Source organism: Sceloporus occidentalis, unplaced genomic scaffold, assembly GCF_023333645.1.
Source record: "Sceloporus occidentalis isolate IW3139 unplaced genomic scaffold, rSceOcc1.0.p SCAF_10, whole genome shotgun sequence".
In the NCBI taxonomy this organism is placed as follows: domain Eukaryota; kingdom Metazoa; phylum Chordata; class Lepidosauria; order Squamata; family Phrynosomatidae; genus Sceloporus; species Sceloporus occidentalis.
The window spans coordinates 14,387,281-14,413,518 of record NW_028316990.1 but is presented as its reverse complement, the minus strand read 5'-3'; the positions used below and the strand labels follow the sequence as shown (position 1 = coordinate 14,413,518).

The 26,238-nt window shown below is 40.7% G+C and overlaps 2 protein-coding genes across 5 annotated transcripts in view; one reads left to right on the top strand and one right to left on the bottom strand.

Annotated features, from left to right (window-relative positions):
- The window catches only part of PARD6A (par-6 family cell polarity regulator alpha), a 29,922-nt gene extending 27,047 nt beyond the window's left edge, over positions 1-2,875 (bottom strand). The window contains exon 1 of the mRNA XM_089476899.1: positions 2,834-2,875. The gene's annotated coding sequence lies outside the window, so the exon portion shown is untranslated. The remainder of the gene's footprint in view (positions 1-2,833) is intronic.
- On the top strand, positions 303-24,084 carry ACD (ACD shelterin complex subunit and telomerase recruitment factor). 4 transcript variants are annotated; one of them, XM_089476891.1, is made up of 14 exons: positions 303-514; positions 2,273-2,402; positions 2,859-2,983; positions 5,293-5,383; positions 10,449-10,528; positions 11,850-11,894; positions 13,523-13,557; positions 14,091-14,263; positions 14,586-14,673; positions 17,874-17,948; positions 19,576-19,653; positions 22,126-22,934; positions 23,246-23,325; positions 23,734-24,084. In XM_089476891.1, the coding sequence occupies exons 1-14, from the start codon at positions 477-479 to the stop codon at positions 23,792-23,794; spliced, it is 1,908 nt and encodes a 635-aa protein (XP_089333017.1). In that variant the 5' UTR covers positions 303-476; the 3' UTR covers positions 23,795-24,084. The 4 variants fall into 4 exon arrangements, with proteins under 4 accessions (XP_089333017.1, XP_089333018.1, XP_089333019.1 ...); XM_089476892.1 differs by lacking the exon at positions 17,874-17,948; XM_089476893.1 differs by lacking the exon at positions 19,576-19,653.
- Positions 24,085-26,238: the final 2,154 nt, after the last annotated feature.

Genomic DNA, 26,238 nt, shown 5'->3' with positions numbered 1-26,238 from the left:
TTCATCTCCCAGAATCCCAGGCTATTGGCCAACATAGCTGAGGCTCCTGGGAGCTGAAGTCCAAAACCCACAGTTTGGGAAGCAGATGAATGCTGCTACGGCCCATTTCTGCCCAAAGGTCGACGCTTGAGGAGAAGTGGAGTCAAACCCCATTCTTTTGGGTGCCACTTGGTGCTGTCTGCACCCCCAGAGTGACGCCATTAAGTAGCAACAGTGGGCCAAGGCCTCCTTGGGCCTAGTAGTTTCTTTCTTCGTCGCCATGGCAACGGGGGCGGGACTCTGAGCCGCACTTCCGCCCGCCATTTTGAGGCTCCTAGGCGCCCCTAGTGGCGCCCCATTGCCTTTGCAGGGGACTCCGAGGAAGTCGAAGCTGCAAGCGGGAAATGACCAGTGAGGCCGCCTCTGTCTCCTTATTATGCTTCGCCTCCAAGGAGAGCGACGGAGTCTCGGCTCGACACGGGTTTTGAGGCGCACGTATGAATCCAAAGCCGCCCAGGGCCTTGCCAGGGGGGAGGTGAGTGTCTCCAACAAACTCCTCCAGGAACACAAAGTACAGCAACATCCACAAAGCAGCGCTCCTTTAAGAGCTCTTGGACTTCATCTCCCAGAAGCCTCAGCCATGTTGGCCAATAGTCTGGGATTCTGGGAGTTGAAGTCCAAAAGCCCTCAAAGGTCACAGTTTGGGGACCACTGATTCTATCTAGTCCAGTTTGAGGCCGCTTTCGCTGCCTTGGCTCAGCGCTAGGGAACCCTGGGAATTGTAGTTTATTGTGGCACCAGAGCTCTCTGGCAGAGAAGGCTAAATGCTTCTTATGTGCTTTCAGGTCGCCAGTCGACTTATGGCAACCCCATGGGTCTCATGGTGTGTTCATGGATAAGGAATGTTACTCAGAGGTGGCTTTGCCAATCCCTTCCTCTGTAATCCAGCCCACAGCCCCTCGGATTTAGTTGGCAGACTCCCATCCAAGTACTGTCCAGTGCTGACCATGCTTAGCTTCCAAGATCAGGCTTTTAGGGTATTCAGTTTGTATATGGGAAGCTTTAAAGTGGCATCGAAAACTGTAAGTTCTCCTTAGTGTGCAAGTCGGCTGACCCATTTTCACAAGGAAGATGTGATGCTTGGAGGGAAATACAGGGTTGCTCTGAGTAAGACAATTGTAAGACTAAGCCATGCTGAAATTAGGCAGCTGTTAGTTGTTGTTGTGTGCCTTCAAGTCATTTCTGGACCCTAAGGGAACCTATCATGGGGTTTTCTTGCCAAGATTTGTTCAGAGGAGGTGTGCCATTGCCTTCCTCTGAGGCTGAGAGAGTGTGACTCATCCAAAGTCACTCAATGGGTTTCATGGACCCCAGTCTCTGGGAGTCATAGTCCAAGGCTCAGACCGTTGCACCATGCATGACAACATCTGTGAGACCCCTTTGGGCATCCATGCCTGGACATGTTTTTCTATTCTGCTTGGGAGAGAACAGGATCCTTTTGTCTGAGTCCCCAATGCAAATGAAGAACCACAACAACACAGCAAGCCTAGTTTGAGAAAGGAATAATATCTCTGGGGGAAATTTTGTACCTTTAGCTCCTTTTCTTGGGGGCCTGTTTCCTATACAGTTGGCCCCCCGCATTTGCAGCTTTGACTTCTGTGGATTTGTTTATTTGCTGTTTCGGCTAAGATGTTCTCTCTAGGAACCTCTGTGTCCTCCAGCACAACTCTGCCATTGAGTTGACCATTGAGTTGGGCTGGAGAACCTAGAAATCCCTAGAGAAATCGCTTCTCTAGGTTTTTGTAGGTCCTCCAACATGATTCTATGATCAGCCTCTCGCAGATGTTGGCCATAGGGTTTCACTGGACGACCTGGAGATTCCTAGAGAGGTAAAAAGAATATTTGCAATTATCCACGTTCACAGGGGCCATTGAATGTGGAGGGACCACTGTATTGCTGTTATTGAATCCTCAGTCCGGATTCTGATACAGAAAGCAACGTCTTTTGTTCAAAGCTATTAAATATTCACGAACGCTTCTTATAGATCATGGATGGTGGCCCTCCAGATGTTGATGGGCTTTAGGTTCCAGTCCTGGCCCGCATGCCTGATGGTATAGTATGCTGGGAACTGCAGTCTAGAAACATCTTGAAGGGCTGAATGACTCCCAACTCAGCCATAGAGATTGGCAACCAGAGCTAAGGTTGCAAGTGTGGTATCTTGCACAGTCTTCTGTTGCATTCCAGTCCTATTATTTCCTGCCATCATTTGATATGGCTGACATTTTGTTTCCAGTTCGGATAGGGAGGATAACCAGAGAAAGAGAAGTTGGCTAAACTACGTGGAGCCTTGGATTGTGAATCTTCTGCAAGAGTACAAAGCGCCTCAAGCCAGAGAAGATGGGCAATTTGGACATGTCCTGAAGGTGGGCTGCTCTGATTTTTCTCAGTGGGGATGAATAGGGAACTCTTAAAACATTTGCTTATTATTAGGTGTATTAATTTATTGTTTATTGGACTCAGTTTACCACAGTTAAGTAAAAGTAAAATATTAATTAATATTTATATTAAATATTAAAAATACAGTTTAAACACAAAACAAGATCAGTGATCACATTATTTTATCAAATAAAAACCTCAGTTGAAAACAATGTATTAACCTGCCTCTAAGAAAAAGATAGCAATCCAGCAGGTAATAGGCTAGTCAATTGGCCGATTATTTTATATGATCCTTACCGTGGCTTCTGAATTTACAAATTTCTCCCCACCACCACTTAAGAAAAACCCCAAAAGATTCTGGACTAGTTTTGGCCCATGTTTCTTCACTTTGTTCAAAATGTCTGATGGTATTGTTTACCTTTTCTGTGCAAATGCTCCACTAGGTTTTGAATGATGGAAAAACTTTACTTCCTGGTGAAGAATGTGCAGCAGTTGTTCTGCGCATTGCCGATAAGAGCCACTACATCCGGGTAGTTGTTGAAGCCAGAGCTCTTCAGATGACAACACGGTCAGTTTTAAGCTTTGCTCTGTGTTCTTAGATGAGACAGATGTAATTCTGGTGCTGTTGTGTACCTGGGAAATTGGGTGAAATTTAGCATTTTGTCTAAACAGGTCTTTGTAAGGAAACTTGATTGTGTCTAGATATATTGCTGATTTTAGATTCTTCTCCATTCTTGTTTTTTCTGCACTTTGGATCACACTTAAGATGAGATATCTCCTCCCTAAATTAATTTAGTGAGAAAATGCTTCCTACAGGAGTTATAATAATTCTTACAAATTTGTATAAACGCCACACTGCCAAAGCACCTTGAAGCCGCCCTTGTCTAGGGGGCTGCCCAGCTTCTGAACAGTTTCAAGGCATCATCACGATCCACACGCCAATGGCACCCTGAAGCGGGCGTATTCAGGAGTTCGATTTCAGCCCTGTGTTAGCTAGGCCAGGATGGACCTTGGACCAGTTCCAAAAACAGGGGTCCCTTTATGCACGTACATTTGCTGTGGTGACTGGTAGTTTCACTGTCAGTGGAGTAAAGAATTGCTGTATCTCTGGATTTTAGTCCAAAATTTAAAGAAGCTATCCAAAGTGCATGAAAAATACAACATGTTGCTCATGAAATACAATCTATTTTTTGTGTGGAAACAGTTACTGGAGGTTTGAGCCATTGCTTCAAGCGTGTCAAAGCCAAAAAAATAAAAAAAAATTGCAGTTTTATCTGAGGAACTTCATTAGTGGATCAGGAAGTGAATTACTTGTTGCATAAAATCAGAAGAGCTACAAAAACCATCACTTGGTGGCGCAGTGGTTAAATGCCCGTACTGCAGCCATTCACTCAAAACCACAAGGTTGCGAGTTCAAGACCAGCAAAAGGGCCCAAGCTCGACTCAGGCTTGCATCCTTCCGAGGTCGCTAAAATGAGTACCCAGACTGTTGGGGGCAAATTAGCTTACTTGCTGTTCACCGCTATGATCTTTGGAATAGCGGTATATAAATAAAAACAAAAACAAAAAAACAAACAAAAAAACAAGTTACAGTGTGCCCTTGCTATCCGCAGGACCTTAAGTCCTGTTCTTTTCAGTGGATGCACACTCCCATTTGCACTGCCACATGCCCAATGAGAAAGCCAGGTTTTGTTGTCCACAGAAGTTCAAATCATGGATGGCAAGCCAGCAATTATATGCCGGACTGCTTTGGGGCGATTTGGGGGCATGGCATTTAGACGTCACATGCCTCAAGCCAGCTGGAAGCTATGGAATCATGGGAATTGTAATTTATTGTGGCCCAAGGACTCAGACAGAGAAGGCTAAATGTCTCACAGAACTACAGTTCCCAGAATTCCCTTATTTTGTGCTGTGGTTTGGACCTTTAATACAATAACTTTGATTTTTAACCCAGAAAAGCTGACACATATATACAGATGTCTTATTCAGATCCTTCAAAGCCTGATTCCTCTTGGCGCTCCTTTGAGGGGACGTGCCAAAAAGCTGCCATTGCCACCTTTTCACCACATTCAAAAAGGGCAGAAATGGCTCCTTGGCAGAGAGAGCAGGGGAATTGGTAGTTCTTTTAAGTGCTCCCAGGATGGAATCAGATGCCTTTTGCCAGTCTACTCAGGGATGGTCCCTTTGTTGATAAGTATTGATAAGCGTTAAAGTACGGTACAGTCAGCCCTACTTATCTACGGATTCAAGCATCCACAGCTTAAAAATATTAAAAAAAATATGAATTCCAAAAAGCAAACCTTGAGTTTGCCATTTAATATCAGGGACACCATTTTACTATACAATTGCATTTAATTTACTATACAATTGCATCCCCCCCCCCACCATTCCTTTCTCCTTTTGTGTCGTGTCTTCTTAGATTGTAAGCATGAAGGCAGGGAACTGTCTAATTAAATGATTTGATGTACAGTGCTGTGTAATTTTACAGTGCTATATAAATAAAGTTTAATAATAATAATAATAATAATAATAATAATAATAATAATGGGGCTTGAGCATCCATGGATTTTGGTATCCGTGGGGATTCTTGAACCAAACTCCAGTGGACATGAAGGGCCTGCTATACTTACATTAACCTGTGGATAAGTTGACTTAGGTTTTGGAGGTCAATTTTTGGACTTAACTTCTAGACATATATATGAATATGTGCAGTATATGTGTCTTGGAAACATAGCTCAGAAAACATAGCTCAGAAAATTAAGTTAAATGAATATCCTTCTGAAACATATGAGTTATTTGATTGTCCCCTCGTTGTAGGTTATGTATGCTGTTCAACTTAGAGTTGAAGTACCATTAATTTTTCTCTCTGACTCTTAGCTCTCTACCACAGGCCGGATTTTCCAATATTGTTGGCCAATTCATCATCCTACAGAATTATACAGTGTGTTTTAAAGAGGCAACTAACGTGGTAAGGCATATGCTTTTTTTTTGTTATCTTGCTTTTGAGAGCAAGTGCATTTATTCTGTTACTTTAGTAATGTGTCTTGATGATCTTACATATTAAAGAAATTCTAATACCTGCTAGGGGATTATGCAGTAATAATAGGAAGCTGGACCTTCAGGATAGTTTGGAGACTGAATAGACTGGTTAACTTGTATGGTACTGGAATTGTAGAAGGGCAATCATTGATGTATCTATTAGATGTGCAGGGATGGAGGAAACATGGAATTTTGTGGGCAAGACAAATTCAACTAGTTATTAACTCCCTGTCTCTAACACAGTTTCTCCTTCCTTTAAAATGTTACATACCGTATTTTCCGGCGTATAAGATGACCGGGCATATAAGACGACCCCCAACTTTTCCAGTTAAAATATAGAGTTAGGGATATACTCGCCGTTTAAGACTACTACCCCTCTTCCAACGCACATCAAATAAAAATTAAAAAAAACAACATCAGATTTGATCTCAGTATGGTAATTTTAATTCAAATGCTTATGACATGCAGGTACTTAGCAGGAAACCTTGTTGTATACAAAGCCTGCCTGGACTGGTCAGCTCTCCCTGTCTGCCCAGCCCTCCCTGTCTCCAAGACTATCAGAGCTGTAGCTGCTTTCATACGGTCGCCGCATATGGTGGGGATGCGTCCACGGCCGTTTTTGAGCTCTCCCCCGCAATATGCGGCAACCACAAATTCTCCAGTCTGGCTCAAAAGTTTCAGGACCTGCCCTATGACACCTGGCGTATAAGACGACCCCCAACTTTTGAGAAGATTTTCCTGGATTAAAAAGTAGTCTTATACGCCAGAAAATACAGTACATTATTTCCCCACTTGTTTTCTTTTCTTGATATTTTTCTAGGGATGAGGTGCACTAGTTTGGGTAAAAGAGGAATTCAGAAGTGTGTGTCATTGATCCCTATCAGAATGGATTTTTGTTCTGAGAAAGATAGATGTGTTTTATGTCCACCATCTACATTATACTTTTCTTTGTTAGATACATGCTTCAAAAATACAATTTCATAGTTATTTCTTTAAAATTAAATGCAAATACAGTAGGCCCTTGGTATAAGCGGGGGAGCCATTCCTCCCAATGCCCCGTTTTAGGGCTAGGTGAGGGTTGTTTTTTTTGTGTAATTGCAGGTAACTTGAAAGTCAACCCCTAGGCCACTTCCTGTTGGATAAAAAGACCTGTTCACGGTGTCCAAAATATGGAGAAATATCCCCCTGCCACATCCCAAGGTTTTTGGGGAATATCATGGGGGTCACAAAAAGGGTTCATTCACTTTCCCCACTCTAATGGAATTTATAGTCTTAATAGCTTGAGTTAATAGTTACACTGCCATATTGAGTTCTAATGTTCATGGGTTGAATCGGTATGTTTTTCATTTGAGAGGACACGGGACAGATTATATTTCAGGCTAATCTGTGGTTGCTCAAGTCCCATTAAATACAATGGCATTGTGAAATGGTGTCCCGTATATAAAATAGCAAAATCGAGGTATGCTTCTTGGAAAACATATATTTTAAAAATATTTTCAAGCCGTGGATGCTTGTATCCATGGATACAATTCTGCCAATAGTCATTTTGGATTTTGATTTTGTGCTCTGGGATATTGGCTTGTTGTTTGTTGTGCACCTTCCAGTTGTTTTTGACTTATGGCAACCCTAAGATGACCCTATCATGGGGTTTATTTGACAAGATTTCTTCAGAGCATTTCCTCTATTGCTATGTATTTTATATGTATTATCCTATTATTTCTTAGATTGTAAGTCATAGGCAGGTTTACTCTTTTATATTTATTGTTTTTATGTACAGCCCTGTGCAAATCTACAGCGCTATATAAATAAAGAATAATAATAATACTAATAGAGTAGGTTTGACATTGCTGTCCCCTGAGGCTGAATGTGACTTGTCCAAGATCACCCAGTGGATTTCATGCCTGAGTAGGGAATCGAACCCTGATCTCCAGAGCCACAGTCCAACACTCAAACCACTACACTACACTGACTCTCAATGTATTGGCTACCCCTCTTATCTGGTTTCATCTGCAAATTTGAAAAGCATGCCCTCCATTCCATCATCCAGGTTATAAAAATGGAAGCTGGCAAGTGCCATCTTAAAATGGCATTCTTCCTTTTGCATGGTACTGGAGGCTTGCAACAACATATATTTCCATCTAAAAGCTTGCTTCAGAAATACGGCTTTGTTTACGTGCAGATAGATGCATGTTTAATAGACAAATTAGTTCAACAATGAACCTTATATGCTTAATGAATTTTAAAATTAATTGTCTTGTAGAACTAGTGTTTTCTTCATTTCCAGAAATTAAATCCCAAAAATTCCTATATTTCCACGTTAATACAGACTGAGAGTATGATGGCAAAGGAAGCCTTTGGCTAGAACTAGTGTTTTCTTCATTTCCAGAAATTAAATCCAGATTTTGGCTTGATATTGGTCCAGAAAAGAGGCGCTTAGAGGCTTCTCATGTAGCTTCTGCAGCTCCTCACACAAAATGGCGGGAAGCCTGAGGGCTCTGTTGGTGTGTTTAGGATCTGTGGTAGTTAAATTCATTTACTTATCAGGACTTGTGCTAGGACTTCAGGCACCATTTTTGGGTGCGGATTTTGTTTGTTCCTTGTCCCAGATGGGGATTATTTTTCTGTACAAAGAGAATACGTTTGCTGAGGAGATTGTTAGAACTCTGAATGTCCGCCATCTTTAAGGAAGAAGAGTCAAGGCTCTCCTCTCCTCTTACAAAAAGGACACATGGCAGCTGTTTCTTGTGAAAGTGTAAAGTTAGAAATCCTTGAGAGGTTTGGATTTGTGAAACCCAGATTCATATATCAACCAAGAATGTCATCAGATAGTCTTGGTCCAAAACACACTGCAGAAATAATCCAGTTTGAGACCGCTTTAACTGCCCTGGCTCAACGGTTTGGCTTTTTTTTTAATATTATGAAGCCGCTCTGGGAAAATAGCAGGGTACAAATAAATATAATACAGTTATATTACATTATTATATACAGTTATATAATACAGCCCTCCTTATCCACTGATTTTTTATCCATGGATTCAAGCACCCACAGTTTTGAAAATATTTAAAAAAAAGTATAAGTTCCAAATAGCAAATCTTGATTTTTTCCCCCCATTTTATATAAGGCACACCATTTTACTAGGGACTTGTACATCCACGGATTTTGTTATCCATGGGGGGTTCTGGAACCAAACCCCAGCAGATAACAAGGACCCAGTGTAATAATAATAACAACAACAAGAACAAGAACAACAGCAACTGTAGTTTTGAGGGACATTTAGCCTTCCCTGCCAGAGAGGTCTGGTGCCACAACAAACTACAATTCCCTGGATTCTCTAGCACTGAGCCAGGGCAGTCAAACTGGGTTATTTCCGCAGTGTGTTTGGCACCATTGTCTCTGAACCAGTCTGTTCACAGGTTTATCGGAATGTTTTTAGCTAGTGCTATGCATGCCTTTTTTTGATATAAGGCAGGATGAAAATTAATAATACAAAATCATTCCCCATCCTCCCTTTAAAAAATAATTTGTGATTAAACCACTCCGAATTTGGGGCCCGTATTTCTTCTATGAATTGGTGGGGGAGGGCAGGTAATTTGCGATGGCCCTTGCATTTCTAAAAAGGAGTCTTTCTTGGTGGACAGTATGATGCTGTGGTGTTTCACAGACAAGATTTAAGAGTGGGGTATAAATAATAATAATAATAATAATAATAATAATTATTATTATTATTATTATTATTATTATTATTCCAGATCCCAGTTGGTCTTTAGCAGAGAACAGGAGCTGTTCTGTGCTAAAGAGCAAGGCTGTGTCACTCAGGACACAAAAGAAGCCGTTTAGGTGTATATTTTTCCCTCTGTTAATGAAAGCCAATTCTTTAATTCCCCTCCCTTCCAGCACTTTTTACATTACGAAAGGTTAATAGATTGAAGGTTGCCTTCCTTCCCCCAACATCTCTGCCTTTCCTGAAGGAGCATTCTTCAGGGCCTCTCAGGTAGAGACAGGTGAGGACTTCATTTTAGTTAATTTGTAGTAAGAATTAACCAAAATTTGTCACGTTCATATCTAGGGACACAAAGAACTAAATGTATATTTAAACAGAGGCAAAACCAAAACTTGACACATCCATTTATCTGGGTTTGGAGTTTGGAGTGCTTAATTCCTGTTTAGATTTGCATCTCTGTGAATTCAACCATGTTTTAGGACAGCCAGGATAATTAGTTCCTTCTTTTGATTTTAGAAACTCTAAAGAAGTTCCTGTTTTTGACTTTTAAAAGTACACAAATGTTCTAATGCAGTCGTATTCAATGTGAGGGTCCACAGACTGGTGGTGGTCACTGAGACCCTGAGGACCTGTCTGTGGTGGCTTTCCAGGAAAGAATAAAAAATGTAGTCAGTGGGCACAAATATTTTCCCTGTTCCATTTTGGGGCTGGGGAGAATTACCAGTCATTGGCATCAAGGCAGCTTGGGTTAACTCCTTTGTCATCTTGCTCTGGCCCTTGAAGTATATCCAGTCAGCCCTCCACATCTGCAGCTTTGACTTTTGCCAATTTGATTATTCATGGATTTTATTAATATGTTCTCTCTAGGAATCTCTAGTTCCTCCAGTGCAACTCTGTGGTCAATGTCTGCAAGAAGTTGTACTGGAAGACCTAGATATTCCCAGAGAGAATCCTCCTCCATGCATTTGTAGGTCCTTCTAGGACGATCTAGAGATTCCCAGAGAAGTTCTCTCAGGTAATATATATATTAAAATGGCAGTTTTAACACTTTTACGGGGGGCCTGTGCCCCTAGCCCCAGCAAATGTGGAGGGCCCACTGTATTATGGGGGACATAATATGTTTAAAATACAGGATGTCAGAGATGGACTTGTGGAGTTCTACCATAATTTCAGTGCTGTTACACCAAGTTTGAGGAGAATATGGTTTGTCTTGTTTGGGCTGAGGCCTTATCCAGGCACAATATCTCTAACTGTGCCTATGTTTTGCTTTTAGGAGGATTGTGAATTTTACCTCACGCTTAGTTGTTTCCGGGTGATACCCATAAAGAAGGAGGAAATGAAACAACAGGACTGGTAAGACCTTTTCTTATCTTTGTTATGCATGCTATCTGTCTTTCTCTAACACACACAGACAGCAAGTAGGCAGACAGACAGAAAGACACATACAAAGAGAGAGAGAGGGAGCTCATGGTAGGAAACCCAAAAGGACATTCAAATGAATTTATATGAACCCATACCACATTTTACTGACATCAGAAAGCACCAAGATTTGTGGTTGTGCTTCCTACTTTTATGTTCCAATCATGTGTTATTAACAAGAAGTCCTGTTTTGTTGTGGGATCAATTTTATCCTGGACTCCAGCACAGAAACTTGCAATTTCGTCTTCTTTTGCTTCGGTGGTTGGTGCATAGACTTGGGTTATGGTTATATTGATGGGTTTTTTTCGAAGTCTTATTAACGTAATTCAGTCAGACTTTACATTATATCTTTGATTGCTTTTGCTATATCTTTTCTCACTATAAATGCCACTCCATTTATCCTTAGATTTTCATTTCCTAAGTAAAACACTGTACATATCTGTCTCAAAGCGTCCTGTTCCTGTCTATTTTAGTTTTCTCACCACAGGTATTGCAAGGTTTAGGGGCATTCCATTTCATATCTTACCATGTCTAGCTTCCCTTAATTCATGCATCTTACATTCCATGTTCCTATCATTTGTGTTGTGCAGCTTCGGACTTTCCTTTTTGCATCCTAGCTTAGAGTCCAGTTGTATCATTAGCCACATCTCTACTCATAATTGTGCTCTGCTCTGCCCTATTATCTCACTGTGTGCATCCTGTCCCTAAGTCTTGGTTCATTTTGGATTGTCTCATCATAGGGTTTGCATAGTGGAAGACTTTCAAGAGGGGGTTTGCCCTTGCCTCCCTCTGCACAGTGCTATTAAGAGTCACCTATGGAGTCACTGTGGTTGTCTCTAAAGGGTCCTCTGCCAGTGTCCCATTAATTGTTTGCCAGTTTGTTGTGCTGGATTCAAAAGAAATAGGTATTACCAGAACATTCCCCTTCCTGAAGTTCCTCAAATGTTGTGCTGTACTAAAAGATTTAGGCATTAGCGTAAGATTTCCCCTCCCCTGAAGGCCATCATCCCTCCCTCCCTGTAGTAAGTCATCTATAGAATTCAGTCACTTTCAAACCTGAGAATAAACTAATTTCAGGCTGGGTATGTAGACACTTTCCTTAGAGAAACTCTAGAATTTTTTTTAATCGTAATATTTCTCTGTTTGTAAAGCCTCTCTTACAAAATACTGTGTGATCCTATGTGGCAGATGTTGTGTTATCTGACATTTGACTCTAGTGAAAAGTTGGGAATGTTAAGCTATCATCTCTTTCTAGCAATCGGGAGCCATCTGTGCTGCAGAAGATCAAAGAAGTGTGGCAGTAAGTATGAGGTTCAATAATGTTTTTTTTATGCTTGATATGTGGGTAAGTTTAAAGTTAGGAATAACTTTAGCAATAGTGGCTATTATTGTGGGAGGCAATATACATTCCATTTTCCATTTTGTGGATTTCAAAAGCTTTTTAGAGCCTTTATTCAGAGTATACAATATTCTAAGTTCTCACTTCATACTACATATGTGCCTACAGGGAGGGCTGGAGGGAAAACTAATGCCTTCCTTCCTTCCTTCCTTCCTTCCTTCCTTCCTTCCTTCCTTCCTTTAGTGCAGTGATTCCCAAACTTTGGTCCTCCAGATGTTTTGGACTTTAACTCCCAGAAGTCCCAGTCACCTTGGCAAACAGCCAGGAATTCTGGGAGCTGATGTATCAAACATCTGAATGACCAAAGTTTGGGAACCACTGCTTTAGTGGTTTGGGTAATTATGGAAGCAGCTGGATAAATTGTAGTTGCTTTCAATTTTGTTCTGTTGCTTGGACAATGGAAACGTCCTAAAAAACCAGCACCAGATAGTTTAGGTTGGGGATGAATGAACCCCAGGGAGAAAGAAGTGTTTTGATATATATGAATATGCCTTCCCACAACTGAGTGTCTAGAGCAGGGTCAGCAAAGTGTAGTTCCTCACAGGGCCATTTTGGTGGCCCCTAGGGGTCAATTTAAAATATGATTTCCTTCAGGATGCCCCCCCAAATGCACTCAAGGGGGGTAGAGGGCATTCCCACCATGTTTGGAGCCTTCTTGGAGCTCCCAAGGGTCAAAAGCTATTCTTGCAAAAATTTTGCAAATCTCCTGAAGTATCCACTGGGCACATTTCCACCACATTTTTTGGCCTCCCTATGCCTGTTTTGAAATGGGACGTGAACAAGAAATTCTGCTTGCTTCCCGCTGTTAAAAACCCTCTCTTGACCATAAAATTGTCCAGGAAAGCCCCCAAATGCCCCCATACAACCTTGAGGGTGTTTGGGCAAAAATATATTTTGTTTTCTGTGTGTATGGGAGCAAGTGCAGTGGAAAAGTATGGCCCTTCAGGATCTCATGGGGAAGATAGTGCACCCCCCTCCAGCCTTCCATAGTTTCCCATCTAGAGAGAGATGGTTTTTGGAGTTCTTGATCCTGCTTCAGCATTAAGTGAATGTACAGGATATGGAAGGAAAAAACGCCTACACAATACCAAAACGAGACTTTTTAACTGATAGATATTGCTTAGTTTCCACCAGTAGTCATCATATTCCATCAATCACACACAGAGACACCAATTTCTTTGTGGTGTCCACTGATAGTTTTTTCCAGTGTTCATGTAATCACTCTCATTTCATGTATATTTCTCTCATTAATTTTAATGGAAAAAAGAAAAATAAATTGAGATGTGCAGGAAGGATTCAAGGATTAGAACAAAGGTATGAATCAGGTTGTCCTCCGGATGTTGTTGAACTGCAATTTCTGTTACTGGCCAGCATAGCCATTGGTGAAAATGCTGGGAGTTGCAGTCCACCAGCATGTGAAGGGCTACATGCTTACCACTCCAGGACTAGGAAATAAGAAGTAGGTTTGAAGGTTTTACAAGTCTACTACAGTGTTTAATTCCAGATTCTCTTTTGTTTGCATATTTCAGGAAAAGCTTTGCCTTGCAGCCCTTGCATAATTCTGGTATGTAGTGAGTGCCTGAGGGTTTTTGATAAAATACTACTGGCAGTTGAGTGAGTGGGTTGGGGTTCACTGATATGAAATAAATTTCTGCAACTCTGTCATTGAATAAAAGCCCATTTTCTCTCTTTTTTATGCTTTAGTGGTTTTTTTTATTTGTTTTTCAACACTTTAAAACAACACTAAGGGCTGTCCAACAGTGAAACATACTCCCTTGGAGTGTAGTGGAATCTCCCTTCTTGGAGGTCTTTAAACAGAGGCTGGATGGCCATCTGTCGGGGATGCTTTGATTTGGATTTCCTGCATGGCAGAATGGAGTTGGACTGAATGGCCTTTGGGATATCTTCCAACTCTATTATTCTATGAAAAGCTATATACCTTTAGGTCAGTGCAGTTGCAAAAAGCTGAATGGAAACGCATTTCTGCTGTTTAGTTTTTAAGTTGGTTTATTTCTGATGGCGTCTAGTTTTATGAAATTCTTGTCCATAAGGTATGTATGAACTGTTTACTGTATGCCTGTCTTTTTTCTTTTTAAGCACCATCATCTGTTTCTACAGTACTGCAAGAGATGAAGGAGGATAAACTCAACACTTTAAAACAAAATGTCAAGGATTGCCTCAGTTTATTGGATTCTACCAATCAGCTTAATTCTGAGCAATTGGCTGTATATCCTGAAACCAAATGGCAGGTGGAACGCAAACAAGATAAGGTCTGTTAGTTGTTTATAGCTGTGACATATTAACTGAAATTAACCCTCTGGAAGTGTCTAAATGCTGGTAGACTAAGAAGCTTAAGTATCAAAACTGGTAATGCTTCTATGTTTGACAATGAAGTTGATGCTGGATCTTTCTTTGGTTCAAATCAATAGAGCTGATGGAAATTTTGATGCCACTAACTGGCTTATACTTGCTCTTCAGGGTTCACTCATTTTTAGTTTATTGGGGAGTTGAGAAAGTCTTGTTAAACATCGATTGAGAATGTGTGTACTATGATTGTGTAATGAAGAAACCAATTTGCATTTTTCATTTCAGGTGCACCAGGACATCTTTACAGTACCAGCAAAACACTTGGTAATCAGTGCAGAAAATGAGGAAATACTTCGCAAGTGTTACCCACAAAGTGAGTGTTGGAGTAACCATGAGGAAGATTATTCTGTTTTATGGGTGGGGAATCAGTGGCCATGCAGATGCTGATGACTTTTGAACTCACATAAGCCCAAGCTAGGAAAACCAGTAGCCCCAAACCATAGGAGTTGTGTGACAACATAAATAGCCATAAATTCTTCATCCCTGCTCTAGTCCATGGGTGAAGATGATCTGCCAGTGATCTTCATAGAAAGGTTATTTATGCTGGGAGTATCAACAATCCATAGAACTCCATACCATACTTTTCTTTGCAAACTATAAAAACATTTTTGAGTTCACAAAGAGTTTATGAAGTGGAGATTTTTTTGTTTTTGTGGCTACTAGAAACAGCTATATTTGGTCCCTAGGCTTTACAAAGATATTGGTATTTCCATTATGTGGATCCTGTGAATTCTAACATCTTGCTGTCATTAAAAGATCACAGTTACTTATGCTAGTAAATGTTTTGCACACTCGCTGATGCTAGGTGATGGGAACAGGATGAAATCCTTTTGTGCCAGGAATTCCCAACCTAGGCATTGCTTCTTTGGCTCAAAGCAGCCCCATTTTGGGACAGACTGGAGCAAGGAGTTAGAGCACATGATGGTGGGGGAGAAGTGGCGGCAAACGGGAGTGTTCAAATTGGGGCCCTGCTTAAGCTTTGTGAGCTTTACTGGGACTTGGCTGGCAGGTTGGAGGTGTGGTGCTACTCCTACTTTCTTTCATCGGACAGGCTGAGAGAAGAGGTAGCAGAGGAAACAGTGGTTTTTTGGGGGGTGGCGGCACTTGAAGCTGTGTGGGAAAGACACATCTCAGGGGAAGGAGTATCTGGGGTCAATTCTTGGAAAGAGTCTTTCATCTTGGTGCAGCTCTTATAGTTAAATCTCTCTCTTTCTCTGTCCACACCAGTCTGCAGTCCAGAGGATGTGGTATCTCTAATCCCTACACACACATTGGCTGCACCCTCCTCTGCCCCAACAGAGGATTGAGAGTGTTCCTTGCTCCTCCCTTTGCAACTGGTCACCCTGCAGCAACTGAGCAGCTGACTGAGAGGCCTCTTGTTTGCACTGGCATTTGCCACAAGGCTGACATGGGTGAGAGGGTTCTTGATTGTTGCTCAGCCAGCTGCTCAGTTGCTGGTTCCAGAGTAACAGGGTGCAAAGGGAGCAGAGACTAAGCAGCCAGTCAAGTAGCAACCAAGACATCTTTTGTCTGTGTAGTCTTTGCTGCAAGGCGGCACACGTCGGAGGGCCATAGGGTGGTTGCCCAAGAGAAAAGGGGTCAGTAATCCAAAAATGTTTGGGGGCCATTGGGTTATGTTATTATTTTCTTTGGCATTTTCAAAGCCACACTTGGGGCCAAAACAGACCTGCAAAAAATGCTGGATTCGGAGTGGCATGGGGGCATGACGTATGCATGGTGCATGCCCCAGTGCTGCCCCCAAGCTGGTGTCATGCCGCTTTACTGACCACACAGCGGGCGGCATCATGATGTTTCTGTGGCACAGCATTTACATGCGCCATGCCGCAGAAACGCCGAAAAGCTACAGTAGAAAGGGCACCTTTTTTCTTTCTTCCTTTTTAAAAGTTTATTGATTAAAATTTAAAATATTACAATCATACCTTCACATTTTAAACATACTGAATACAACAGATAATTTCTTCACGGTGTCATCCTTAAACCATTTCGGGGTAAGAAGAAATTTCTTCCAGTGGATTAATATCTTACAAAAATATTTATCTGTAGTACAAGGATCTCACCTCTTACCTCTCTACTGTCTCATCTCCTACTTTCCCTTCAAACCTTATTCTCCATCCGTATCCTTCAGTTATTCTCTTTTTACCTCACAATCTCCTTTCCAAAATTCCTTTATGTCACTTTTGTATCTATACTACATTCTCTCACTTTCTTTAATTTACTTTTACCTTCAGTTTCTTAACTCACTTCAACCCATACTTTCTTCTTCAGTCTTAATTCTTGCCACACATCCTTCTTGCCCTTGCTGGATTATTTAGTATTGTACGATGACCTTCTTGTCTTTGTATTCAATATTTCCTGTTATCACCTTATAATAACTCATATCTTTTATACAGTTGATCCATTTGTGTAATCCTATAATTTTTTCAAATAACTCTCTCTATGCTTTATATATCCTATTTTATTATCTTTCTTATCTATATACCTTTACAGTGCTCTCCTACTATTGGATCTTGATCTATCATAGTATTCAAATTACCTATCATTTTGCTATTTCATTTCAAAATCAATGTTAAGTTCCTTCTCACTTTACTACACATAAATACTTTCTTCAAGTAACTCACTTCTTCACATTTCCCCTCACCCTCTACTTTACTATAACCTTTGTATCTCCTACATATAGACCTCTTTCTTCATTTTAAAAGCTAATTGTAGCTAAACTTCCCCACTCTTTTTCCAAATAAGCCAAAGTTGGTGTCCATTCATTTCCTCTGCTCTTTGTCACTTTACACCTAAAAATTGGGTTAGTGCATCCATTTCTATAGTGTCATATAATTTTATGACCCATTCTTTTATACTTGGAGTCTTTTTGGATTTCCACTTTTGTACTAATACTATTCTCGTGGTGGTAATTAAATAAAATAGGATTTTACCAAATTTATTATCTAAATTTGTTTCCCGCATATTTAATAAATAGGCTTCTGGATGGACCTGCAACTTCATCTTTAATATAGAATTGATTTATCTTTTAACAGTAATTCTTGACTAATTTGCATGCCCATAAGCAATGATATAATATGCCTAGTTCTTTATTACATTTTTTCTTTATTACACATTTTTTCCACCCCCAAAAGGAGTGGCATTTTACTGGGGGTTTTTTGGGCTGAAAAAATACCAGTTCAGGGCCGCAGCATATGGTTGCCGCAGCCCTGATCCAGCTCTCAAAGGAGCAGCATAGAGCCAGACTTTCGGAGCTGTCTGTTGCACACATTAGATAGATTAGCTATATTATTTCATTGCAGATTTTTTTTTCTCTTTTGGATTTTGAATCTCCATGTGAGAAAGAGAAAATTGGACTTCATGCATTGCTCTGCATCTTGCGCTCCTTTGCTGGTTGTTAGACAGCTGTAGAGCAAACCAAGATGGTTGTTGAAATTGATGGTTCTGGAGCATGTCCTCTGGATGAGCAACCATAGAAACTCCAATAATCTTTTTCAGAGACTTGTCATATTGTTCCTGACACTAATGATAGCACCCAAGATGATGACCGCAGTACTGTGTCCTTTTTCAGTGGTAAGTAGAAGTAGTTGATTTTTGTGGTCTAGCCAGCAGAGCAGCTTTTCTGATGGCACAATTAGAAATTTCTCTGTAAAGGAAAAGAGCATGATTCAGAAGTTTCTTTAGTTCTGCATTGCTATTTTCTGTTGAGCTTTTCCTGAAGTCAGAGAAAACAAAACGATTAGACTACTACATCAAGGGTTAGGGAACTGTTGCCTTCCTGGGGTTGTTAAACTTCAGTTGTTGTCAACTGCAGCAAATCAGGCCATTGATGGTGGGGTAGTCATTTATCAACTCAAAAGTTTCCCAGTCCTGTTCTAGATACTGGGTACTTTATTCATAATCATGATATCCACTGGTCAGCATTTTTGTAATAATAATAATAATAATTGCATTTGGTGTTAACAATGTTAACTTACTCAGTGTAAGTATCAAGCAAGCAGCCAATCAAGCAGCGACCAGTGGTTTTTTTATCCAATTGTAGGACGCAAGTTTTAACACTGCTTGTACTGAACTGACTATAAGTATTTTGATACTCTGTAAAACATTTCAAAATCAGCTGATTTTCATGTTTCATACCAGTTTATTGTAAGTGAGGTGCATTCTGGAACCCAATTATTTTTGGGTCTTGGGATGAAAACTTATGTGATGAAGACCTTGATGAACACATTCAGAACTACATTTATTTAACTTTCTAGAACAGCATAAGATTTGGTCATAGGTATTTTTAGATAGAGGACAGTGGCAAATAGTTAGTTACTACATATGGCTGAACTTAACGTCATGTGAGTTCTGGTGTGTGCGTGTGTGAACAGGCCATCAGTCACATAAAAGCATCCATGCTATGCTTGTGGTCTCAAAGTATTCATTGGTGGGAATTGTTTTGGTTACATATGCATACCAGGGTTACTTAATTTCAAGTCTATTTGAGAGGCTATGTTGTACAAGGAGGTGTCCACTACCTCCTTGTGCAATGTTGAAACACAGCTTTATAGTCTCAGGAACACTGTCCAGAAGGGGAGGGAGGAGGAAATGCATTTAGACAGTACCCATCCCAGCTGCAGTTCTGAAACCAGAGAAAGAGGCTCTTCTGGATCTCTACTGAGTAGCTGGTAGTCTAGGAGGGTAAAAAAATTATCTTCATCTAGCTCCAGAACACACACACTGCTCTCCCAAATTTGGGCCAGTAAATGGCCAGGTCAGCATACTTGGGGCTTGAAAGCTGCCTTCTAGGAGCAGGAGCATCACAGAACTGTGCCAGTGGAGTCTTACACCCAACGTAGGTTGTGGTCATTCTCTGTAACTAGCTCCCGAATCTAGCACTGTCCTTGCTTTTCAGTATTTTGAAACTCATTTCCAGAAACTCATTTTGAAGACCTCCTGATCAGATCAAATTGCAGGTGATCTTAACAAAATTATTCTCTTGATTTTGAAAGCCTTTCCATGCTGTACCATAGTGAAGTTTAGGTTGGGAAGGTGGTTCTGTCCTATTTTGATGACAAAGGTTCTCTCTGTGCAAGAGATGGCTCACCAGATCTTTTGCAATGCCTGAATATCCACTGCTCAATTCAGTGACAATGGTGACTGGACCATGGTATGTGGTTTTTGTGAAGAGAGTTAACTACCATATTTTTCTTGCTAGCGGAAAGTGAAAGTCTGGATGGCTCCTTAGGAAATCCTTGGGACATATGTCCAGCAATGACTTTGACCTCTTCCAGTGGTGAGTAATATCACACGTTGAATGTGAGCAGAGTGATGCAAATGATAGTAACAGCATTCTTAAGCCATATTAATAGAAGTATATCATCAAGATCATCGGGGTAGTAAATTAGATCTCTTCTGGCCTGGACAAGTATAGGGATGGAGAAAAAAATAGTTGGATTCTCATTTTCAACCCAGGGCATTTTTAAAGTCATTATTAGTAACTGTCTCATTTTCTTACTCAAATGGTTTATGAGTGAAAATTTTTATGTGGCATACAATCCTGACATTTGGACTGAAGGGGGAATTATTATTATTATTATTATTATTATTATTATTAAAAATGAATCTATAATTTGCTTGTCATCTCTACTTTGACTAATGGTGACCCTATGAATGAGAGACCCTCAGAATCCTTGGTTGCCAACTGCTGTTCATTTTCTAAATTTAGGGCTGTGGTTTCCTTGATTGAATCAATCCACCTTTAGTGTGGTCTTCCTCTTTTTCCTGCTACCTTCCACTTTACCAAACATTTTTATCTTTTCATGCCATCTTATGGTATGTCCAGAATACACCAGCTTCAATTTAGTCAATCTTTGCTCCTGGTGAGAATTAAAAATTCAGTAAATTGCGTGATCAGTTTCTTCCTCAGTGGTCTCAAACTGGATTGTTTCTGCAGTGTGTTTTGGACCTAGACCCTGGAGCAATCGATTCAAACTACAGGAAAAGAGATTCAACCTAAACATAAAGAAGAATTTCCTGACAGCAAGATCTGTTTGTCAGTGGAACACACTGCCTTGAAATATGGTGGAAATCTCCTTTCTTTGGAGGTTTTTAAACAGAGGCTAGATGGTCATCTGTTTGGAGTGCTTTGATTGTGTATTCCTGCCTGGCTGGGGGTTGGACTTGATAGCCATTGTGGTGTCTTCCTACTCTATTGGCAGATTCTATGATTGACACCACACCATTTCTTCTTTTGTTTTAATTTCCAGAATAAAACACTGTATAATCGTGTGATTGAAAAATGTCCAACTAGCTGAAGTTGGACATTTTTCAATCACACAATTATACAGTGTTTTATTCTGGAAATAAAAACACTGTAGCTGTGCATTCCATTTCTTGTTTTATGATTTCCAACTTTCCTTGATTCTGGCGAAACATCAGGAAGAAACTCTGCTAGAACATGGCCACATAGCCTGAAAAACCCACAAAAAACTTTCCTTGATCCATTCATCTCACATTCCATGGTCCTACTACATATGTTATCCAACTTTTCTTTCACTTCTTCTCATGTCAGCAGCTGAGTCCAGTTGTATAATTAGAGACAGCTTTACTCATCCTCTGCTTATCCCTTATATTTGTTTCATTGCCTTCTGGCTTTGGACTTGCATTTTCTGGAACTATCTCTTGTTTCATTTTGGATTGTCTCATCATAGGTTTTTCAAGTTAACAGGCTTCAGGGGTGGTTTACCATTGCTTTTTCTGCACAATACTAGTTCCTTTAAAGTTACTGCTATTGTGTCTGAGAAATGCTCTGCCAGTGTCACTGCTACTGGCCAGTAGCTGTTTTGCACATTTAGTCTGGCTCCTCAACAAAAGCTTGTGACACGTGGGAGATGCTATCATTCGAGTTGCTACCATCAGCTTAGCCTCTTTTCCCATAGGAGCATACAATCACACCATTGTGGAAAGAGAGTGTCAAAGTGGGGAAAAATATATAGCCTTACAAATAGTTATACATAAAGGCAGGTCTTAGTTTATGTCGAAGTTATGTTTCTGGACTTGTGCTGTAAATAGAGACTGATATAAAGGGGGAAGAAGAGCCAGTTCCACAGAGAATCATTGGAGACTGGGGAGATGTGTTCTGATGAACCTGTAGTAGCACAGACCTAGCAGTTGTACTCAACCTACCACCAATTTTAAAGCAGTTTAAAGCATAAAATATCAGAATGCATCTTTTCCAAGCTAGAGAAATCTACAGATGCTTCCCAGAAGCAATGATCCCAAGAAGCCGTGGCTGGCATGCCATTATTAGATAATACAGTGAGTCTTCCACATTTGTGGCTTTGACTTTTACGGATTTGATTAATATGTTTATAGGATTCTCTAGGTCCAGCATGACTATGGTCAATGTCTGCCAGTAATTGCACTGGAGGGTTTAGAGATTTCCAGTGAGAACAGTTCTCTAGGCCTCTGTAGGTCTTCCAGCAGAATTCTACCGTCACCGTTTGGCAGATGTCACCCAGTGGGGTTTTCATGGTCAAGCAGGGATTCAAACCCTGGTCTCCAGAGTTGTAGTCCAGCACTCAAACCACTACACTATGCTGGATGGTTTCTACAAATAGCAGTCTTCTTTTGTAGATTTGACTTTGTGGCACAAATACTCTTACATGTTTGCTAAGGTTAGCATAGCTTGCTTCTAGGTATGTTTTCATGTCTTTCACTCATGTGTACCTTTAAAAATATTTTTTCCCTTTTTGTACTTTGACAGACATATCTGGCACCCCACCTGGCCTTCCACACATACAGGAGATGCCTCTGGCCAGAACTGCTGAGGAAGAGACTCAATGTTCCAGCAGCTGCACCCCAGATTTCCTGGAGTCTTGTGCTCATCGATTCCATTGTAATTCTGAGCAGATTAAATCAGCAAAGGCAGTGTCTCCACCACTGTTTCCCTCTCAGAAGAAAGCATCACCCAAGGAACCTGACTGTTGTGATTCCATTCCTCTTGAACTGAACAATGCACATAACACCAGCAAAATGTCAGGTACTTATGAGAGCATTCCCTGTTGTCAGCAACTAAAGAATTCGCATTCCCACACCACTGTGTCTGGTCTCTCTCCTGTCAACCTTCCCATGGTGAATGACTCCTCTCTTGGACCCTTGCTTGAAAATACATTGGAAGATAATATGCATTGTTTATGTAAGAATAAAATGGTGGTGACAGAAGCTAAGGGAGAAACTCTGGATAGAGGAAGAAAAGGTGTGGCAGTGAAAAGGAAACAGATTATTCTAGATGAGGGTAAACATGAATCTGTGGGATACCCTTCTACCAAAGCATTTGTAGAATCCAACACATTAGATAAAGTCCGGGATTGGAAACTGCCTTTAGAATTTGTAAGCACCCCCAAGAAGAGCCGGACTGAGAAGACTCAAGTCCAGCATTGTCCAACAGTGGAGTCCAACAGAGTCCAACATCTCTACAAATATACAGAGACACGCCGGGAAAAAGAGATGAAGCAAGGGACAGCAGAAGGTACTACTGGAAATCCAGAACAACAAATTGGAGTTCAAGAGCAGGTAAACCTCTGACCTCTAACCCTTGCACTCCCAGTTTTACATGTTTTATTTTGCCAACAGTGACTTTAGGATTCGGTTACTGTAACATGTCGCACTTTGTTTTATTAATTACATTGACTGAAAGGGAGTTTATCATGTAGCCTCTGTATCTCAGCTCATTTGGATTGAAGCTCCCATCATCCCTTGCCATTGGCTATGAGAGTCACAGTCCAATAACATCTTGGAGGGCTACACATTCCCCATCCCTCCTGTAAAGTTTCAAAAATATTACATGTTAGCAAATGTGATCAATTTCCCTGCCTTGCTTGCAGGAACGTGTGAGAAGACCTCCTTTTCGTGGTACATATGAGCCACCAACACCTGAAATTTGCTCTCAAGTGCGCTCTACAAGGTTAGTACCTTACCTAGGTGGCTGAATTTGAAGTGTAGTGGGAAAGGGTTATAAATTAATGGTGTCCAGAAGTGTTTCTTTGACTGTTGCTCAAAGAACAGTGTCAGCTGCTGTTAGAGCAGGATAACTTTGTTCTTTAACTTCGCTGCCATTAGTTTAACTATTGTATTAAAATTTTTTAAGCTGTACCCATTTTTTAATTGCTTGTAAATTGCTTTAGATCCTGTACAAGGAAAAAGGTGGGATACTGAATGCATGAATAAATAGGGAGATTGCAAGGGAAGTTTAAAGTGTAGAAAGGCTAACCAAGTCTTTTTCTGAACATAGGATGTGACAGTCAGAAATGGCCATCTTATCCCCAGCCACAGTGCTCCCATTTTCATACATTCTCCTCTTTTTGTTTTACAGGATATCAAGAGCATTGCTGGGATGGGCACGCTGGGTTTTCAGCAATCTGGAGGGCCAATAGCTTTCACGCATGAGCCTTGTCCATTTCAGATGTGATTTGCCTAGACACCTTTGCCTCTGTCTTTTCTTAATGGTTAATAATATTGTTCTCCTTTTTATCTTATTTGTATATGTGAAGAACTTCGATGTTTGGTTACTTTTTTCCCTCTTTATTTTGCATGTACTTTTTATTATTATATTGTGTTACTTATTTGTATTTTATCATTGTGTTACTCACTTCTGAGATTATTTCTCCTGTTAAATAATTAGGGAATGTTTATGTGTTAGTAAGATTAAAGTTTGCTTTCTGAATTGGTTACTGTTAATATTATTTATGCTTTGTAAAACTCCCTTTTGGTTGAGATGGATATTATCCAGAAATCTGTTGTATTGTATACATATTTTGATTTTAACAGTCTATAATGTTGGGAGTGGTTCAGGACTTCATGTCCACCATGACAACCATGGGTCTGTCCCAATTGGTATCTGGCCTCACTTAACGCTGCTGGACAGTCTAGACCTTTTCTGTACTGGAGAGGATGATGGTGATCTGTGAATGGAAGGACTTTCTACTGCTCTGTTGACACGGACAGATCACTTTGTCAGATTTAGACTTGCTGGGGCTTAGAATATCTGCAAGGGTGAGGGAACCCATTAAAATAGTCCATCCCAGGAGGCTTTTGGATCTTGAAGGATTCCTGATGGCTCTTGGCGAGTTTCCTGCTGCCTTGGCAGATGATCCTGTTGAAGCCCTGGTTGATCTCTGGAATAGGGAAATAACTAGAGAAGTAGACTAACCAGATTACTGCACTGCACTCTTATAGTGCTGCTATTTCACTTTTACTGCTCTAGCTGCCTTGTGTTGCATTCTGAGGTTTGTAGTTCAGTGACGCCTAAGAGCTTTCTACCTAAATACCCTTCCCTCAACTTCAGGGAGGGTGAAACACTCCTGGCAGAAAGTTCTTCATTGTTCCCCACTTCCAAAAGATTGGAAAATCTGTACTGATTGTATCCCAAAGGTGCATCTTGCCTGTTCAGCCACCCTGTTCCCAACTCCATAGTGATGGAGGCATCACAATCCAGATCCTTGGGAAAAACACAGTCCGCAGCAATAGATAAGGAGGGCAGGCCCCTTGATGCTTTTGATGGCAGATTCTACTTTTCAGCCTCAACTGCCCTGAGGTTTTTCAACAACACTACTGCAGTCACTTACCTGGCTCACCTGAAGTTCAGGATCCTCCAGCAACCAAATGACAACAGAATATTGTCAGCTCTGAAGTACATCAGTTCTTTTGGGGGTCCCACCCCACAGCCACACAACCATTGGTCAGTTCAATCCAGAAGTTCCCGCTCAACCAACTTTGATATCACACTTTTACCATCGCTTTGTTTCTACTATAAATTCCAAACATCACATTCTTTTACACAGACTGTTTTCCCTATTCTCATCCTCTCTCAGACAAACTAGCCTCCAGATGCCTGGAACCATAAACAGTTCCCTCTTCACACAGCAATAGTACCCTACCTGCTGTCTCACAAATAATCCCCCCTTTCCCAGGGCTTTGCCCTGGCCTGGGTTAACTTAACACACACCATTCTTTTAATCAAACTCTATAACATATTCCAACATTGATCTATTAATAACCACTATCATTATACACTTCTGTCATATACCAAGTCTTATACAAATGCATCTAAACCATCCAGCATTTAAAAGCCAAAGCCAGTTAATCATCAGAACAAACAGCACCTTTAAAACAGTTAACTCTCCAGGCATCCGAATGAGCAAATATCATAATAGCAGGTAAACCACAACAAGTATAACAGTGGTTTAACATATGAGCATTCATAAAAGACATAACCCCTTGTTCGAATAATAATCCTTTAATACATATACTCCCCATTATATTCCAAGAGTGCTCTGACTCTGGCTGAAGGCATGAACCATAACAGTATGGAACCTGCCACCCTAATACCTATAACCACATTTAACTACCTTTCATATTCATGGCAGGGGATCTCTAAGGGCACCTGACACCCTCAAAGCATTCAAAAGACTGCTTCAGGAATGGACGGTCCAAGTCACTACTGACAATTCAACAATAGTTCTTTATATAAACAAACGAGGAGGGATGCACTCCTCCACATTGCTCCGCTAGCCCTATTTGTGCTTATGCATTGCCTACACACTGCAGTGATGTTGGTGGATATATTTTGAGCATAAAATGGCAAACCATAGTCATACAATGATAGTGGCATTTCATGCTACAATAAGTACAAGAAGAGGCTGAAGAAGTCCTTTTTTGTCTGCATTCTCTTGCCAATAAGTTTCATTGGATGACTACCTAGTTCTGCTGTGGGAGAAGTCATTCTTCCTCTATTCTCCATACCATGCTGAGTTATTTTAATACAGTCTGATGGCTTGTAAAAGTACAAGTAGATAAATAGGTATCTGTTTTGTGCAGT

Bases quoted from the DNA above. Each gene is read 5' to 3' on its own strand.
- ACD (XM_089476891.1), top strand. From the start codon at position 477: ATGAATCCAAAGCCGCCCAGGGCCTTGCCAGGGGGGAG. The intron at 5,384-10,448 runs GTAAGGCATATG...TTTTGCTTTTAG, and splicing joins TTAAAGAGGCAACTAACGTG to GAGGATTGTGAATTTTACCT. The intron at 14,264-14,585 runs GTCTGTTAGTTG...TTTTCATTTCAG, and splicing joins TGGAACGCAAACAAGATAAG to GTGCACCAGGACATCTTTAC.